Source organism: Chroicocephalus ridibundus, chromosome 2, assembly GCF_963924245.1.
Source record: "Chroicocephalus ridibundus chromosome 2, bChrRid1.1, whole genome shotgun sequence".
Classification (NCBI taxonomy): Eukaryota; Metazoa; Chordata; class Aves; order Charadriiformes; family Laridae; genus Chroicocephalus; species Chroicocephalus ridibundus.
In genome coordinates, this window is record NC_086285.1 from 131,980,229 (window position 1) to 131,994,117 (window position 13,889).

The following is a 13,889-nucleotide window of genomic DNA, read 5'->3' on the forward strand; positions in this document are numbered from 1 at the left end:
GATAATTTAATGTTAAACATATCCATCACTTGTTAGCCCCCCAGGTGTCTGTCTGACCCCATGTAGATGGGCAGTGAAGCAGCTGCAGATGGAAGAGCCCTAAGACCTGAAATGCAGCCAAACCCAGCCTGTTTTCATTAAACTGGGTGTCAGTGCGCTCTCTTTTTTTGAATCTTCCCTTCAACCTCCTCAGCTTACTACCTCATCAGAATCAATCACTTTCTAATTAACTAGTCAGATTCCGATGCAGTTTGCCAAAATTTTATTATCCTGCTCTCAGAGTTATAGCATGCAATTATTTATTCAAGTTCCTACTGCTCCCACTTTGATGGAACTGGGTGAAGGAATCTTTTTCTCTCTGGGAGCCTAAGGGAGCTGTGTAATGAGAAACAGTTGCAGGAAGGTGAGTAACCCTTCTGCTTCGCAGGGTTTGCAATATGAGGAGAAAGGAAAAAACACATGTGCTCCCTCTTTAAGTTCCAGCATCCAGGGGGAAGAAATTAATGCAAAAACCAGCATCCACATGTATTTCTTGGGTTTATGGTTAGATTTTTTCCCTAATTGGGAGTAAAACAACTATTCATTTTGGGGTATTACGGTAACATTCACAGTTGAGGGTCAGGCCCTTAGTAAGCACCACGGAAACAAATATAAGACAATATTCTTCTGGAGAGTTGGGCATTACAGTACAAATGCTATACAGTATTACAGGACATACAGTACAGTGCTATAACAAATGGCCTTGCAACACTGCCTCTGTTGAACACTGAAATTCCTCATGAAACACGTGCACAGGTTGGATGTCTTGAGAATGGGTTTTACAAAAGATAGCATCTTGAGTGAGGGACTAACTGAACATATCGTTAGGAAATGCAGAGGCGATGAAGAAAGCCTCAGCCTTCCTACTTAAAGCTAGTAAGGAATCAATGTCTGGAATGCCGGAGCATTTGCAGCAGTGAGCCTTCTCCTGAGTTGAGGTACCTAAGGTAGCTCTGTCCACTTTCTTAAAAAATGATATCAAGAAATTGTTGTCATAACTAAAAGATGGAATAATTTTCAGGAGGGTATAAGAGCTCTTCTAAGATGTTAATTTTGTTTGATTTGGTATGCAGACTGAGATCTGATTTACGTGTATCACAGATGTTAGCTGTTGGACTAGAAAATTACAGGTACCTTCAGTCTTTGTGTCAGTGAGAATACAATCAATTACATGTGGTTTCAACAACGGAGACATACATCACAGACTGCCTAACAGTTTGCTAGAAGTGAAGGTAGTCAGCAGCCCAGAAGTTTTGCACATGCTCCCATCACTTTGGTACCACTGGTGTACTGCTACAACCCAAAACTGTATGTCACGGGACCGCCAGTTACCAATGTGTTCCTTTGTCTATGTCCATACAGCTCGTTTCAGTCAGACACAAATGAGGCCTTGAGTTTGCTGTGCCAATGACTTTAACTTGTGCCTGTGCTGCCTGTAACGCTGCCCATCAAACTCCTTTACTATCATCGGTAGAGGGAGAAGTCAACCGTTGCCTGCTGGGCTCGAGCAGAGTATGAGCTACACGGGGGAACAGGCACGGACTCTTGGGACTTACGTTCAACTCCTGGAACAAAATCAACATAGTGATTAAGTTGTTACTTCCCTGGTTCTGCTCTGGTTAGGCTGTGTTTTGGAGACTATTAATGAGGCTTGTTCCTCCCCCCATTCTCGAGGGCAGCGCATGTACATGGTGCAGCCCTTTCCATGCTGTCGCAGGGGCCAGAGACCCGGCTTACAGGTAGCCCCCTTCCTCCTCCGAGATAACGGGCCACACTGCTGTGGAAAGCCTGCCTGTGCCTTCGTTAGCTGTGCCGGCAAAGCAGCACCCTGCAGAGGGCTCTTGTGCTGCCCTGCTACAGTGGCACCACCGCTTTTCATTTACATCTGCAGGAGAAGGCCAGGGAAGAAAGTTTTTGGCTTGCTGGTGAGTCTCGTAGACGCTCTCTCAACTGCCTCTAGAAAATTATTCTGCCAGAGAGAGTCTCAAACTGAAGCCACTTCCTTTTTCCTATTCCTGTGTGTGTTCACATCTTGAATTAACTCAGTGTTTTAAATAAAACCATCAGCCAGATAATGAAGCGTGCAACTATGTATGCTAGCAAGAAGTGGAAGAGTGAAAAAAGCAAATTTGCAAGCGTGGCACCTATATTATTTTAAGGCAGTAAGTGTTTCTTGTTAAAATTGTCAGGCATGATGAATCTAATTCCTACGCTATTTTATTGGGAAATTAGGAATTTAATGGGCAAAGGCTGCTTTCCAGAGTATAAAATAGCTTGAAGTAAAGTGCGAAATGAAAGGCATGTTAGTTAACCCGCTAGAGTCTTCAACAAAGATCAGAAAAAGAAGATGAAAATGATCAAACTCACCTTAAGCTTGTTAAATGCAGCCCTCAGGATCTGCGTTTCCCTCTCGCTCTCAGGAACAACTCGTATGACTATATCACTGCCAATAACAGAACATTGAATTGACACTTTAAGGCTCTTTGCAGCAGCACAATGCAACAGTAAATAGGTTCAGATAGCTCCTGCACTTGTGTTCTTTTTCAGCATCTGCGAAATGTTGGGTGAACTGGAGCTCTGCTTCTAAACTTGCTCCCTCGATTATGCACTTCCATAGAAATGATTTGGTCTTTACAGATCAGTGTGTCAGCTTGACCCCCCGTTTCTATGTAAATGCTTTTGTTCATTCCTTTTAATTTAAACATTCCACACTGAATATCTGCCTCAGATCAAAACAACTATTTTTTTTCCAAAACAAATAATCTGTTTCAGAGGACAAGATTAGGTAAGATACGTTGCTTTTTCACGTTTAAACATTTAATAGGCTTTGAAAATTCCAGTGTTTTCATGCATTAAAGAGGGGACTTCAGAGGAGAGGTGACTGTCATATCAGAGGCGTGTCTTTTGCTTTATCCATTAAAGCTTGCACAAATTCGGTGAATAGCTGTTCATACACGCTCAAGAAGGTTCTAGATAATAGCAGCTCATTTTATGTACTTTCTTTAGCAGATCTCAATGAACGTTAACTTTGCAAACAGGAAACAAGAAACTGAATAGCTGTCCATTCAATGACCACCACCCATGGTGTGAACTATGGGAGGCTGGAGACCATAGAAAATCTAGGGGGTGATCATGTAACTAACACTTACAACATGTAAGTATTGTCAGTAAGTAGCACAGAAGAACTACTGAACTCAGGGGCACAGAGTCTAGTTGGAGGTCAGTGACGAGTGGTGTTCCCCAGGGGTCAGTACTGGGCCCAGTCCTCTTCAATATATTCATCAATGACCTGGACGAGAGGATAGAGTGCACCCTCAGCAAGTTCACTGATGACACAAAGCTGCGGGGGTGGCTGACACACCAGAAGGCTGTGCTGCCATACAGAGAGACCTGGACAGGCTGGAGATCTGGGCAAAGAGGAACCTTATGAAATTCAGTAAGGGCAACCGTAGGGTGCTGCACCTGGGGAGGAATAACCCCATGCACCAGTACAGGTTGGGGGCTGACCTGCTGGAGAGCAGCTCAGTGGAATGAGACCTGGGAGTCCTGGTGGACAACAGGATGACCATGAGCCAGCAATGTGCCCTTATGGCCAAAACGGCCAATGGCATCCTGCGCTGCATCAAGAGGAGTGTGGCCAGTAGGTCGAGGGAGGTCATCCTCCCCCTCTACTCTGCCTTGGTGAGGCCGCACCTGAAGTACTGTGTCCAGTTCTGGGCTCCCCGGTTCAAGAAGGACAGGGAACTGCTGGAGAGGGTGCAGCAAAGGGCTACAAAGATGCCTACAAAGGGGACTGGAACACCTCTCTTGTGAAGAAAGGCTGAAGGATTTGGGTCTCTTCAGTCTGGAAAAAAGACGGCTGAGGGGGGACCTTATCAACACTTACAAATACTTAAAGGGTGGGTGTCAGGAGGATGGGGCCAGGCTCTTTTCAGTGGTGCCTGGGGACAGGACAAGAGGTAATGGGCACAAACTTGAGCATAGGAAGTTCCACCTAAACATGAGGAGGAACTTCTTTACTTTGAGGGTGGCAGAGCACTGGCACAGACTGCCCAGAGAGGTGGTGGAGTCTCCGTCTCTGGAGACATTCAAAACCCTCCTGGACGCGTTCCTGTGTAACCTGCTCTAGGTGACCCTGCTCTGGCAGGGGGTTGGACTAGATGATCTCCAGAGGTCCCTTCCAACCCTATGATTCTATGATTCTACAAACGCACTGGTTGTTGCGTTCAGTTACTACTGATAAATACTGAATTCTGACAAGGCTTACTCTGCCTCTTTGTGGCAGCCATTTTCCCTTCCCCCATTCTGCTTTAGTCTTTTCTCTCCGGTCAACATCTGCTGCCTTTGGTTAAGCCTCTGATCCTTCTTTCTGTCTGAGCTCTTCAGTTTTGGTTCTCACCCCTGCTGAGCTTTCCCTGTCGACAGGTCCCAAGCCTTAAAACTCCTAAGTATTCCAACAGCTTCATAGTCTTAAAGTTTTTGGTTCAGTTAGACTCCAGGTCATGTCTGCAATAATACTGATGTATCCGGACGTGTGGACTTCAGTCCATTCTGCTTGGCTGCTGTTGACCTTACTTGACAAATGGTCTATGCCTAAGAAGGAAGATTTCTGAAAGCACTCTTGTTATAATTTGGCAGCTCTAAAATTTTAGGGGAAATTACTATGCTTCCAAGCCAAGTTTAACCTCCTGTATAGGAACTTAGACAGAAAGGAATAAGCCTCTTAGAGTACTAAAACTGCTGCATCTTTTCAAGGAAAATAGATGCTTTAAATTTATCATACATACAACAGTAATATTCTTTCCCATTACTTATTTCTTTCAGAGTATTAAATTGCTATTAAGAAGGAAATGGGTAAAAAGAAGTAATGATTGCCCAGGACATGTGAAGGTGAAGTAACTAATAAAGATTCATTGGACATTTCTGTAAGGATTGGGACAGACAACATATAAAAACCAGATTTTAATGAAGTAAGTATCTAAGCATGTGTTACGCAGCTGTAATGGAATTTTGAAGAAACGGATATCACTTAGGTACGGTCTTGAATTAATACACATCACTCTAAACTGTCTTGGATTAGCTCAGCAACTCTGTCATTTCCAAGGTGATGAAAGACCTGCCTTAAAGAAGAAAATATTGGTGCTGTGACAGATTGATCACTTGACATGTTGTTGGGAAATGCCTCAAGCCGTGGCTGGGTCTGCTGCTGGAGAGCTCATAGCAAGCAGTTCAGCGTACCTGGTTCTGTTAGTATTTTATGAAAAGACAGTTATGCCGTTACGACACGGCAGTTTCATTTTTTGTGCATGCAAGCCGCAGGAATACACTGAATTCCCAAGAACTACCTGTTAACACCCACTTCTGTAGGCTAGCCAGCCAGTGGATAATCATTACATGTTCTTCAAAAAAGCACCGATACCAAATCCATCTGTACTCCTGATATCTACCAGTCAAAGGACATAGTCCTAAGGTTTTCTTTCAGCTTTACAGCTTTCCTAGTTTAATTGCACACAAAATAAATCAAACAATTACCTTAAAACTATGCAATACCCATTGAATTTAGGGTAGAAATCCAACAGCCTACCCAGTACTTAAGAGCCAACAAGAAAATCTACGAGGTCACAGACTACCGTGGCCGATAAATGGCAGCTGTACCCCAAACACTCAGAACCACCCCCTGGGGAGGTCCCCTGCCATCTCTCATGTCTAGCTGTTGAGGAGAAAGAAGCAAGTGATCACGTATACATCTAGGGAAAGTTGTGTTGCCTACAGACTTATGGCAGCGCTCTGCTGATTTATGCAGGCAAGGTTATTTTTCTAACCATAATGTCTTTAAACTTTTTTTTTAAGTTTATTTTCTAAAAGTTTCTAAACAAACAGCAAGATAGGATATATTTTGTAGAAGAAGAAACTTTACATCAACCAGGACAAATTTCAGTTTACTCCTAGCAACTAGGCTAATGGAATTTAAAGCTAGGACTCAGTGAGATCATTTGAATTTGTGTAAACACAGTTGAACGCCTTTGCAAAGAGCAATACACAAGCTTTATGAAATGAACTGACCAGATGAGAGTGGTGAGCAAAAGTAGAAGCCAGAGCCCTGGTGTCCCCAGGGACAGCCTTGTGTCTGAGCAAAATGGGTGACCAGCTGTTGGCTAGCACTCACATGCAATGACTTTTTTTTTTCCGTCATTACCTCCTTATATTTTCAAGAACAGCATCAAAAATGACACAGCTGCTTTTGAAACACAGAATATGCTACATGGGCCTGGGAAGTGTGATATTCCCTGCCGCCAACGGGGACTAAAACCAACCGGTTTATTTCCTTGGCTCTTTCATTTACTTTTTTCCATTTACTTCATAGCTTTACTTGTCTATGAACAGAGCAGATGGATTCAATGAAAGCATTCTGCAGCATATATACAACTTCTTTACTGATGGAATTAGTAGTTCTCTCTCATGAAACTTTCTTGCTGAGGTCACGTGGCATGAACTGCATTTATGTAAATTCTTCATTTCCTTTAGGAAAATCCTTCTTATTGTTTTATTTTCCTGACTAATCTGAACCTTAATCAGCTCTCTTCTCTCCCATGGAATTCAATAAAAGTATGTTTACAAAGACTTTACATGTATTTTAAACACAGTTTGAGGAATGATATGTTACAAATAAATGCCTACAGAAAAAATTGGAAAGAAAATAAATCCCCACTTACAACCCTCCATTCCTAATAGTAGAGGAGGGATTATAGCTCTTGAGAACAAGCTGCCATAGCTGCTGCACTTAAGTGGTTCATTAAAGCTTGGGAACTAGTTACACACTGAAAGACACATCTGAAAAAAGCTACATCATGAAAGCCTCTCATCAACTCCCAATATGCCATGAAATATCATTTGTGATGAAAGATCAATTGCTTCTTTCCCTTTCCCTGCTAAACTCTTCTGCTAATCAAAATGTTAAGAAATATTCAAAAGTCATTTTTTTTTTTAATTTCTCTTCATTATTGGGATGAAGAGTTTCAACTGGGGACTCAATACTGTTACAAAAATTACTTAAATAAGGTTGAGACTCCTTCCTGAGATCTGATAGAGACATCTGAAAAGGGAACTTTACAAAACTTCCTGAGCCCTTCTGTATGGTTTTCTGTATTACAGCAGATGCTGATCCAAAGCGGAGTGCACCATTTGTATTTTCTAGATAGTGTTATATAGTTTCCGCCTTTTACTTATTAAGGCAGGAAAACTGATGTTATTCCTGGTATAAGGAAAAGCTAGCTTATCTATAATTTTGAATGAAAAAGATTTGCTTGGGTAATGTAGGCAAAAATGCTGAGGAAGCGAAATACGTTATTGCACAATATTTATCAGTGTAGCACAGATGACTTCTCTGAAAAGTGAATTTATATGCAAGTTGCCCGCTGATTCCCAGGCATGGTACATCTGAGTTTGATAGATGTTTTTTAGGTACAAAAAGGGTTTTCTACTTTACCCAAGCAGGAACCTTGAGGAACAAAACCAATGCTATATTACTAGCACTCTTCCTTTAAACAGCTTCATTCCAGAGACAGATGGTCTGGAAAGGTGAATGTCTGCAGAAATTCCAGTTTTAGTTCCAACTAAGGAATAATGCTTTTCCAAGCAAAGCTGGCCTCCAATGACTCGTGAACATCGCATATACAGCCGTCTAGCTCAAACACAGAAAGTGGGAACCAGTTGCTTCAGTGCATGTCTCTTGTCTCAGGAAAAAAGAAGTGTGTGTATAGTAATGGATACCATCTTGCTTGACCAAGCATACTCCAGTCGTGTGCAAACAGAAGAGAGAAAGAAGGCAGTTACTCGTGGCATAAAATAAAATAAAAAGTAACAAGACAAATACACACCTAAGAGAAACACACAGGCCAAAGAAAGAAAGTAGACAACAAGGAGATCTGGAGCTAACTGTGCAGGGTTAAGGAATGCAAAAACTTGGGAGGTGCCCATTTTGACCCAAGGAGGAGGCTGCAGTAGTCTGCTTAACTGAAACATTATGTGTACGCATTTGAATTCACTTCCTAATGCACGTGTTAAAACAAGAATTCACTTCCTAAGACACGTTTGCGTAAAACAGCTGATGATTGTTTAGCTTGGATGTAATCCTCCCAATGACATATTACACCAAGCACAGCTACTTTTAAAGAAAGGACCATCATCAGTCCAGTAGAGGTTATTGAAAGAAGCTTCTGCTATAACCTCAGTGCCTTCCTTATTCCCACAGCCCATATATTTCTCCAGTGAGTTGCTCTGTGCTTTGTAAGGAAGTGACGAGTAGATGGTGATGCTGTCAGGCCTGGCCAGGATGCTTATCTGTTCGTCTTGGTGCTCCCCTGCCCAAACAGGAAAGCTCCCCCCCGACCCTCCCTCTTCATCCTGAGTGCAGAGACATGTTGGACTTGTGTAGTGTGGCCATACAAGCTGCGATTACTGTCCTGATTAGGTTGTGGCAATCAAGCACAGGGTTGCCCAGCCAGTGCCGCCAGATAGACCCGATTACATCAGTTGCATATATTTTTATCCCTTTTCCCATTCCTGACCCTCCCTTTCACCATGCTTGTACCATGCTTTCTCTGTCCATCTCGTCTCAAAGACACAAGTCAGCCATAATTACTTTTTCCAATTTGTTTCAGCTTTGCTACATCTGTACCCAAATTTGCATTTCTAGGTAATCGCAGCCTCATGCGGTATTACTGATATGGTTATGTAGGTATTGATGGTCACAAAATGTCCCTCATATGCCCCTTCAATTACCTGCGAAATTCAGCCATTTCTACCATAACTCCCTCTTTCCTTCCTGCAAGATCCAGCTGTCCTTCACAGTGTGATCTGAAATTTTTTTCAGCTTCTCACATTGTCACATCCAGCAATTTCTCCTGTCATGTCCCATAGTTTATCCACATCCTGATCAGTTAGCTTAACCTTACGCCAGGGTCTAGTCCGCAACCTGCACTTGTCTGCAGCCCCAGTCCTCCTCCATACTGAAAGTCCACACAGAAGCTCATACGCTTTTCTGAACTTCAAAATTGCTTCGGTTTATTCTAAGCTCCACGTATCTTTTCAGACAACTGCAGCAACGATTTCCAAATGAAGTATCTTGGGACTCTGCACAGCAGATTTGCTCTTGACCTTGGTGAAATCAAAGAAAGAACACCAAGCATGAAAGAGGGTTATGACAGAATTTAGATATCAAGAGCAGAAGGCTGAAGGGACAAATGGTTTGGTGTTAGAGGTCTAAATTAGACTTCTCATGCTCTGACTTCCTTTCAGACCTTAAGCAAACCACCACAGATCATCTACAAGTGAGGTTAAGTGCTGGCTTGACAGAGGATTTCTTATATTGAGCTCCATGGGCTTTATATTGACTTTTCTAGCTGTCACTCAGTTGAAAAAAAAGTGTATTTGGCTATAGATATTTGCTGTGGACTGGTTTGGTTGGTCCCTCTTTGTTCCAGTGGCCTGAGCAAGAGTCTTGGCTCTGCCCTGATGGGTATGCTTGAAGCACAGGCACTTACAAAGGTAATGCCTTCATCAGGATTCTGTAGATGAGTGCACGCTTGCCTGTGTGATGGACAAGCTTAGGTCAGAGCTGTGCTTAGCTGACAATGTAAATATGGCTTAGCTCGCCACCCCTATAAATGAGGATGATAGTATCTTTTCAAGTTCGAGTAGAATCATTTAGGTTGGAAAAGATGCTAAAGATCATGAAGTCCAACCATAAACCTAACACTGCCAACTCCACCACTAAACCATGTCCCTAAATGCCACGTCTAGATGTCTTTTAAATGCCTCCTAGGATGGTGACTCAACCACTGCCCTGGGCAGCCTGTTTCAGTTGTGGGGGGTATTGAGACAATAAATGTATTCATGACTTTCAAGCTTCCAGACGGCTATGGTAATGGGAGCAATGAAGGGACCACAGAAGGAAAGCAGTAAATACATATTTTGCAGAAGCTAAAGAACAAAATTCTACAAGACTTTTAAAGTCTTGAAAGACTGTGCATTTACCCCATAGACTTCAATGGTGTCACAAGCACCGTAAGAGATCATTCGTAAGCCTAGAAAGATAGCAAACCTCCAATGGTCCATAGGTCTGACTTGCCACGCGGCTCTCAGTTTCCTCTGCTTGCCTTTGATCTTGATAGAGAGGAGCAGATACACTCAGATATGTACAATGCTGAGAAACGGACCAGGCTTCTTCAAGCCCTGTTTGCTATTACAGACACACACACACATACAGGACAGAAGAGCACTTTATTTGTTCTAATGGCTATATTTTCCTTTAGAGTTATCAAAGACTGTGCTGTATAAAACTAGACAAAGGCATCAGTTGCCCAGCAGGTCTTATAATGCCTTAGAAAGACAGTAAATGCCATTGGCTGTGATTGACTCATGGCAGGGAAATAAAAATTAGCATTTCCGCCTGGTCACCTGAAAACTACATCCCTTCTTAGAAGTTTAAACCTCAGGGTTCCTTGACAACTTTGCTTTTATTGAAGCCAAAGTACCATCACACCTTGTAGACATGGCTTTGGATTTTCTAGTAAATCCATTTGAGACTGAAAAAAATCAAGACTAATCTGCACAACGAAGGTATGCAATGTTAAGCTACAATTTATGTCTTTCAAAAAATGTAATAGTGATGCTTTATTATTTGCTGCTACTCCTTTGCATCCTTTTTTTCAATGTCATACTTTTTTCAATATCCTACAACAGCTTTTTTTCCAAATAATCTAATATTTTCCACATCCTGAGCTTTTTCTGTACACAAGTCTCCTGATAACATAGATAATTTGCCAAAGTCTTGTCTGTATGCAAGAGGGTTATTTTTCAAGGTTTGGTGAAAAATTAGTAGTGCTAAACTTCTTTCCCTTTATGCTTTTCCACAGACAATGAATTGGTATTTGTAAAATGAGGAACAGCAAAGAGCCCAAACAAGAGATGTCCATGGTCTCTTTCTTTGCAGACAGCTATGAAATTGTGGAGGATGCTCAAAGGTTGGAAATAACCACCATTTTTGGTTGATCAGGAAAGCTACAAACCTGAAAAATATGAAGTACTGTATTTTCAATGAAAGTAGCCTTCTACAGACTTTAAAGAAAATTTTAAAAACTGGTGGTTTTCTGATAAAATAGCTTAAGCTGTCACCACTGCATACTAAACCCTACTATTTTCCCATGAAAAAAACATGGTAAAATTGATTTACCATATACTATCTTTAAAAGTGTATAAACGCTTCAAAATTCCCATATACACAGAAGTAAGAAAGATACCTATTTTTTCTGATACTAATAACTAGCTTAACACAGACATACGTAAGGTCTAAACCCTCCCTTTAGAACATTTGAAGTTCATAGAAAATCCTTTATTTATAGAACACAAACTATGTGGACTTCACTTTTTATGAGCTATGGTTTTACTTGACTGGCCACAACTGAAGGGAACCTTTCAATCAAATACCTGCACGTTTCCAACTGTGTGACAACCACTGAATGGGGTATGTAATTTAGCTGCCTTGATGACTTTTCCTCAAGGACCAGACAATACTTCAGTCTTTTGAAAAGCAGAAAGGAAGAAACTGTGACTTTTATTTTCATGACTCATGCTCTTCACTTAAATTTGTATTTATTTTTCTTCTTTTTTTTTTTTTTAAATTTTAGATAATTTAAACAGAATCTCTATAGGAGGCCCATAAAAAACTTGCCAATTTTATTACGTAGTTTACTTCAACAGCAAAGAGGAAGGTCTTCTGACCAGCAGATCTTTTCGAGTACTGTGTTCCTCTCATTGTTTGTAATGAATTCAATCCAAAATTATTCCCGTCATTGGAGAAGTAATTTTATAGAGTAACAGAATAATTTTGGTTGATGGGATGTCTGGAGATCATGTCATCATACACCCTTGTAGTTCTTCTCTATACCTGTTCCTATTTTTCTGCTTTTGAACATGGACCAGAAGTGCTGTGTAAACTTTGTTATGCCTTTGAAAAGCCTCCGCTCCTACAAAATCAGTTTTATGGTCTTAACACACTGGAGCTCGCAGTTATCCTACGGCTGAATACTTCATTGCTTTTTTTTTTTCCCTCCTTGATCCAAACCAAGGATTTACAGTTATAGGAGAAATTCCTGTGTGTCTGATCTTTAAATCTGAACTACTGAAATTCATCCTAGCTCTTTTAATTCACAGAATCACAGAATGGTAGGGGACCTCTGGAGATCTTCTAGTCCAACTCCCCTGCCAAAGTAGGATCCCCCTGCTTATTTCAGTCATTAAGTCCATTAAATTATTTCTAATACATGTCTAGAACCTTCCTTCAATAAATAATATGAGAAAATAATTTGGGAACATACAAAAACTCTCTGTATTTCTGGGGGTAACAATAACTCAAGGCACAGAGAACGAGGGATAAAAGCATGAAGGAATTCTTATTGCTGAATGGGACAAAGTCTGGAAGTATTTGGTTATTCCTGGTAGGCAATCTCTTGAGCTCAATTGAAGACCTTGATCCTCAAGTTCTCATGAATGTATAAAAGCTTTCAGCGTTAGCAGGAGGAAGTCTGTACTCATTACTGTACTTGGCACAGAAACACAAATAACTGGTAAGTGTGGGAGCTTGTAAGCGTATAAAAAAGAGATCAGAGGAATTGTCTCATACATATTTTAGAAAGTAGATGTCAAGATGGTGAGCTTAGTTTTAATTTAGGACTTATCATTAGTGTTTTCTATGTATTTATTCATTTATGCAAGTTACAGCAAGAAGGATGAAAATATTTATGGAGTAAAGAAAAAATGTTATGGCATGAAATACTGTTGCATTGAGATGTCTGTAGCATGTTAAATTTCCCCAAACTATTCTGTCATGACTTATTACCTAGTTTGCTACCACAGAGTGATTTTGTATTTTAATTCATGGAAAGCACACCTTTAATGTCACCATACAAATAAAGGACAAACAGGACATGCCTCTCCACGGTTTTGCAGGAGGATAGGATCCACAGATTTCAAAGCTGGGGAATACACCAAATGTACTGGATCCACAGATTTCAAAGCTGGGGAATATACCAAATGTACTGGATCCACAGATTTCAAAGCTGGGGAATATACCAAATGTACTGAGTGTGGTAAGGAAAATCCTGGGTCTACATCTCTTTTTGCCAGCGTTACTGCAGTAGGCTGGCATAATTCCATTGATTTCAAGGGAGTTACCTCTCCTTGCTAGGGTAAGCAAGAAAAAGCCAGCAGGCTTTTTTTCCATGACAGCACAATCAGTTATTCCTGTGTTTAATATAAGGGTAATAGAGACCTGGGTGCTGAACCGTTCATAAACTCAGTATGCTATTTCGAAGAAGAAATTGTAAATCTGCAAGCATCAAGCCCACGAACAATTATACATCATATTAACTACTAAATCCAACAACAGCAGATGACTGAGAGTCTCATAGGGAGCCCTCTTTTCCCCACAGGGACATGAACAGGGTGACGATGCTGACCTGAGCCGGCAAAACTTTGTGCCCAGGTGGAGTGTCTGTGACAACAAGGATGAGGGGAGTCCCTCAGCAAGGGGACACCTTGCACACCTAGACCAAGGTGAAACGGTATTTGCAAATTCGTCTCCGAACAGTCTGTACAGCAGAGTATCTTCCCATCAGCTGAAAATGATATTGCAGGAAAGGTGTGGATTAAATATATATGAAGCAGAGATGTAAGTTAGAGTCTATTAAAAATGACGGACAATTGGTCTCCATGATCCCTGGTAGACAGTGTCATTTTTGCTCTCTACCAACTGCCTTGAATAAAGAGACCGATGAGAGAAACGGAGCAGC

At 41.3% G+C, this 13,889-nt stretch overlaps 1 protein-coding gene across 1 annotated transcript in view; it reads right to left on the reverse strand.

The window, feature by feature from the left end:
* The window catches only part of CPA6 (carboxypeptidase A6), an 85,216-nt gene that overhangs the window by 43,818 nt on the left and 27,509 nt on the right, over nucleotides 1-13,889 (reverse strand). Inside the window, exon 2 of the mRNA XM_063324016.1 lies at nucleotides 2,407-2,482. Within this exon, the coding sequence (XP_063180086.1) occupies nucleotides 2,407-2,482 (76 nt within the window). The remainder of the gene's footprint in view (nucleotides 1-2,406; nucleotides 2,483-13,889) is intronic.